At 30.5% G+C, this 6000-nt stretch overlaps 1 protein-coding gene across 1 annotated transcript; it reads right to left on the bottom strand.

Annotated features, from left to right (window-relative positions):
• LOC133313895 (uncharacterized) lies at positions 1 to 1845 on the bottom strand. The gene is made up of 3 exons (XM_061515311.1): positions 1198 to 1845; positions 1029 to 1106; positions 1 to 744 (listed from the first exon to the last, which is right to left on the bottom strand). Exons 1-3 carry the CDS (start codon positions 1843 to 1845, stop codon positions 1 to 3), a joined length of 1470 nt encoding a protein of 489 aa, XP_061371295.1.
• Between the last annotated feature and the right edge of the window lie 4155 nt (positions 1846 to 6000).

The raw sequence follows: 6000 nt of genomic DNA, 5'->3' as shown, positions 1-6000 counted from the left end.
CTAAATGCTCATTTCCTCTCCCACAGCCATCTCAACATCATTAACAAGCTTATGAATTAGAACCTCTCTCGACCTGAAAGGAGGGATACTAGTGCCACGCATCTTCTCAATTCTCCATTGCCACACTTTCCAGCAAGTCAAGAAAAACAAAGAAATATTAGTTCCCACAATTATATTTTTTGAAAGCCACTCATCCAAACCTTGCTGATAAAAAGCATAATTTCCATCAATGTAAACCAGACTTAACCAAAGCTGATTCGTCTCCAAACAGTCCCTCAAAGCATGCAACATTGTCTCACGTTCAGAGTTACAAATGGGGCACATATCATTCCCCCCAGACCATTGAGCAACTTTATTCATAGTTAATAACCCATGATGAACCACTTTCCACATAAAAATTTTAACTTTCTGTGGCCCCTCCCATTCCCAGATATTTTTCCAAATTTTTGATTCATTTCCCCCCACACCTCTCAGCTCACTAAGAATATTATAAAGAGCCTTTACAGATACCACGCTTTCACCCAAAAGATCCCACATCTTCCTGTCAGGGCCATCAAGACTATTCGAAGGCAAAGTATTCTTAAATACATTAATTATATTTTGTGGAAGCCAGCGTTTTAACTCCACATAGTCCCACTCCCCTTCCACTGTTATCATATCAGCCACCTTCCTGTTTGTATCTATATTTTGATCCCAATTAGATGCAACTTCTTGCAGAGATGATTGAGGCGTTAACCATCTATGCTGCCAAAAATTAATTTCACTTCTATCTCCAAGAACTCAGATGAGACAACAATCCAATTCCTCCAAAAGCCTACACGTGTTTTTCCAAAAATTCGAATCACCATTATTCACTGCAAAAGGACCATTCCGGGTACTCCTTGCTTTACATTTAGCACGAAGCATTTTAACCCAAAGCTAATTAGATCCAACGTGATAACTCCAAGCCCTCTTAGCAATAAAAGCATCATTCATTAATTTCAGTCTCTTCAGCCCCAATCCACCCCAAGACTTAGGACGCGAAATACATTTCCAACTGATGCCATGGTACTTCCTACTATTCTCACCATCTCCCCAAATGAAGCCTCTCTGGATTTTTTCAATTTCTAAACAAATTGCTTCAGGAATTTTACAGATTTGCATTTGAAAAAATGGAATTATTATCATTACCGATTGAGTCAAAGTGATACGACCTACCTGTGATAGACACTGTTGCTGCCAAGAATTAAGTTTAAACCTTACTTTGTCCACAATACTCTCATATAAGTCTCTAGTTGCTCTCCCATGCTGCATCATAGACCCCAAATAACGACCCATATTTTTAACTCTTCTAAATCCACTACGTTGAGATATCCTATCAGCCACCACATCACTTGTTTTTCTGGAAAAGAAAATAGTTGTTTTATCTACACTAAGTTTTTGTCCAAAAATTTCTTCAAACAAACATAAGCACTTCATTAATACATCCAACTGCTCCTCACTGGCCTCCATGAAAATCATGAGATCATCTGCAAAGACTAGATGAGAAATTTGAGGCCCCTTAACACCCACCCGAATTGGCTTCCATAAACCACCACTAGTTGCAGTAGCTATAATGTGTGACAATTTCTCCATTGCAATAACAAAAAGATAAGGTGACAGTGGATCACCTTGTCTAATACATCTTGTAGGCCTAAATGCTTTCGTCCTACCCCCATTCCAGAGAACATTTATATTTGTGCTCTGAACACATTTCATGATAAGCTCTATCAGATGTTGCGGGAGTCTAATTTCCTCCAGCGATCTCTGCAAAAAACTCCAACTAAGTCTATCATAAGCCTTCATTAAATCAATCTTTATTGCCATGAAAGCCTTTGTACCTCTTATTTTATGCATAGAATGAATTAACTCTTGTACAATTATAATATTATCCTGACTAAATAACTTCATTCTTAGCTCGGACAAACAATAATAAAATTAAATAAATTTTATGATTGTTTAATCAAAATCAAATCAATAATTCTCATTTACATTTTATAACTCTAATTTATCAAATATGTGAGCTATTAAATACAAGCGAATCAATAACTAAAATTCAATATAAGATTTCTTGTTCTTATATGGATATAGGTTAATCATGTCTAATGTAGAGGCAAAATCAATTTACACTAAAAAAAGATAGCTTACGTATGAGAAACTTAAATAGAAATTGAAGTACTTTTTTTCCGGGGCCTATTGTGGAATGTGAAATAGGTTCAGAACAGTATTATTAAACCTGGCTATCGACTTGGTCGGGATACTGGATCATTAAGTCATTGGTTGGACGAATTGACCTGGATATATATATATATATATATATATATATATATATATATATATAAATATATACATTTAATTATATTCTCCATATCTAAAATGAGTTAAACAATGTTTACTAAATAAGCTCAAAAATTATCCAATCACACTTTTACAAGTTCATAAAGCTCAAATAAGTGAAAATACACGCAATTACTATGTCAATTTGAATTGCAACTCAGAATTTCCGTAAGTATACCTCTCAATGACATTCAAAAGGTCAGATTTTGTGAACTCATATTTTTTAAATTTATCTACATTGAAATAACTTATGTCACATTCTCTTAATTTATTGTTCCGCAAATTATTTCAGTATTAGAAACTGAAATTTGAGGTCAGTGTAGAAGAGTAAACTAATAGCAAATAAAATTAAAATGAGTTCTATAGTTGTTTTCTTACAAGATAAAATAATTTTGGTTTTTGATTATTTGTTTTTTTTAAAATACATGACTCATCCGGGTCATTAGGTTTGACCGAATCTGATAATGGTCGGTCTAATATTTGACTCAAACCGATCCAATAACTATTTCGTCAAGCTCCGAATCAACCCAATTAAATCGGGTCGAGTTTGATAACACTGGTTCAGAATATTAAATACATTTCTTTTTGTTGCTGATTGCTATACATTGGAGGACCCAAAACATTAAATCTTACAAATGGGTGGGCCATTGTTGTTGGCTATCTTTTTTCTCTGAATTTGTTTTGGATGCATAAACGAATTATCTAAGTGGAATTTCTGCACCAATATTCTTTCAGTTTTGGAGTCCTCCCGTAATACAGGTTATGTCAATTTTTGGAAGCTTTTGTTTCAATTTGCTTTAAACAATAAAATTAAAAAGATAAAAGAATTTCTGACCTGAAATACTCTTATCTTTCTGAGAAGAGTTACATAGGTTCTTGAACCACGATCTGGTCAAAACTACTTGACCTCTCTGAGTTCAATACTGCACATATATATGAATTGGCCAATAAAATTGATTATTGTACATCTTTAAATGTTAACGTAGCTGTTGCTTTTTTACATTAAATAGCAGGATGCTGCTTGCACCATAACATGGCGAAAGCTCATTGGCCTCTCTGAAGTCTGAACTTCGATACTGCATATTTATGAAGGAGAATACGTTTATGATGTTGAATGATACAAATTATTTTATTTAACATATAAAAAATAGGTTTTATAAGAGTTATGTTGTAGGAAAAGTGATTGTGTAATGTTATAGAGATTCGTTTTGCGTGCCTTAATTTTTTATTTATTTTTTTGTTTTAAAAAGTGTGGGCCCCACAAAATATTGTGAGTGTAGGAAAGTTTGTTGTGTTATGTTAAAGGATAAAACGAAAACCCATAAAAAATTGTGCGAAACTTATTAAGTAGAAGAGAGTGAAAGAAAAAAGTCACTCATTTTTTATGAACATGAACGGGGTATTAAAAATCGAAATAAAAATTGGTTATACATGCTTATCGCTCTTGTTCTTCACTCCTTCACTCATTAATTTTAGAAATAAAAAATTAAATAAATAATAATTTCTTTTAAAAATTGAAATAAAAAATCAATGAAAAAATAAGTTAATCATTTATGGTGGCATACAACTCATTCAATGTCCCATTATTTTTTGCATGAATATTTGTTAGCCCTATTAATGTTGCATAAAAAAACAAAAACATTAAAAAAATTGTAAAATAAAAAAATTATTTATATTATAAAATAAATTCAAAATTTGGAAATAAATTAAATGAAAAATTATGTGAACTTGATATGTGGAAAAAGAGTTCAGCATTTAATATTTATGCAGTGAAAAAAAAAATATATAATAAATTTGAATTTAATATAAAATTATAGATTAAACAATAAAATATTTAAAATTATAAAAATACATTTATAGTCGATAAAAATTATTTAAAATTTCAAATTTAAAAGAAAAAAAAGAAATGGCGTAATTTATACTTTACTAAAAATAAATTAAAATTTTAACATAAAATTTTTAAGTATACATGTATAACCAATTAAAATAATATACATGTATTTTTTAAAATTATATTTAACATAAAAAATTTAAATATACATGTATAACCAATTAAAAAAATCTACAAAAATCATAAATTAAAATAAAAAAATTATATAAAAATATGTATAATTAATATAAAATGTTTTAAATTTTAAATTTAAATAAAAAATGACAGTTAGAGGTGAAAAACTGGGCTCGGCCCGGAGGGCTGGCCTGCCAATATATTTTTATAATTCAATTGAAATTTTATCCTTCTTCTTTTATAATTAAATTACTAAATCTGATTTTAATTTTTGTAAATATAAATTTGTGAAATTTCAAAGATTAACGACACTAATACTTGCAAACAATAATTATTTATATAAAATGCTGACAGTTAGAGGTGGAAAACTGGGCTCGACCCGGAGGGCCGGCCCTCCAATATATTTTTATAATTCAATTGAAATTTTATCCTTCTTCTTTTATAATTAAATTACTAAATCTGACTTTTATTTTTGTAAATACAAATTTGTGAAATTCCAAAGGCCAACGACACTAATCCTTGCAAAAAATAATTATTTATATAAAATGTTGACAGTTAGAGGTGGAAAAGTGGGGGCCGGCCCGCCAATATATTTTTATAATTCAACTGAAATTTTATCCTTCTTCTTTTATAATTAAATTACTAAATCTGATTTCAATTTTTGTAAATTCAAATTTGTGAAATTTCAAAGACTAACGACACAAATCCTTGCAAAAATAATAATTATTTATTATTATTTTATAAATCTGATTGTAATAAATGAAAGTTCATTTCTGAGATAAAATATAAAATCCTAGAATGACGATGAGCCCATCAAGTCACACATTTCCTATAAATTTTCAAAGAAGACAATTCCCCCGATTGTTTCATTTGCCATGACTATCAATAAGAGCCAAGGACAATCTCTTTCTCATGTTGCAATTTATCTCCTCCATCCTGTCTTCACTCATGTGCAATTATATGTGGCACTGTCCAGAGTAAAGAGCAAACATGGATTAAAGATATTGATACTTGATGAAAACGGTTGTGTTACAAATAGTACCCTTAATATAATTTACAATGAAGTATTTCAAAGATTAATGTCGTGAATTTCCTTCTGTCTACTATGAGATAACATCACTCCTTGGTACAGGTAAAGAAAAAAAAAATGGCAATGAAGTGCTTTTTTATTTATATTCGTTAACGTTAGGTTTTTTTAACTGCTGCTTTTTTTTTCTCATGCAGGAATCGCTTTTCATCCACACATGGTATATTGTTAACTGCTATTTTTGAACAAACAATATTTCATGGTCATCAATATATGGATGTATTGTTATAACACTTTTTATTTGTACTCACATGTTCATGTGTTTTTTTTTCATACTTTTATTTGTAGATTATTACTAATTCATTTCTAAGAGGATGAAGGATTTCAAATGTAGGTTTGGCATCTTGCATGTGATGCGTTAGTTTTTACGAGACAAACAAATCGATTTTTTTTCCTCCGTGCAACGCACGGGTAATACACTAGTTAAGTAGAAGAGAGTGAAAGAAAAAAATGGACTTCACTCATTTTTTATGTGTTGCATGTGACAAGAATCATTTCAACCAAGTTTTTATGAGTCATCTCCCTTATATCCATTTGACTTTGCCAATTATGT

Source organism: Gastrolobium bilobum, unplaced genomic scaffold, assembly GCF_033153095.1.
Source record: "Gastrolobium bilobum isolate Gb01-03AN ecotype WA unplaced genomic scaffold, APGP_CSIRO_Gbil_v1 utg4223, whole genome shotgun sequence".
Taxonomy (NCBI): domain Eukaryota; kingdom Viridiplantae; phylum Streptophyta; class Magnoliopsida; order Fabales; family Fabaceae; genus Gastrolobium; species Gastrolobium bilobum.
The sequence above is the reverse complement of the archived record's forward strand: the minus strand, read 5'-3'. Positions and strand labels throughout refer to the sequence as shown.

Bases quoted from the DNA above. Each gene is read 5' to 3' on its own strand.
- LOC133313895 (XM_061515311.1), bottom strand. From the start codon at position 1,845: ATGGCAATAAAGATTGATTTAATGAAGGCTTATGATAGACTTAGTTGG. The intron at 1,107-1,197 runs GTAGGTCGTATC...CAATTTGTTTAG, and splicing joins AGCAACAGTGTCTATCACAG to AAATTGAAAAAATCCAGAGA. The intron at 745-1,028 runs GTATTTCGCGTC...AATTTTTGGCAG, and splicing joins CCATGGCATCAGTTGGAAAT to CATAGATGGTTAACGCCTCA.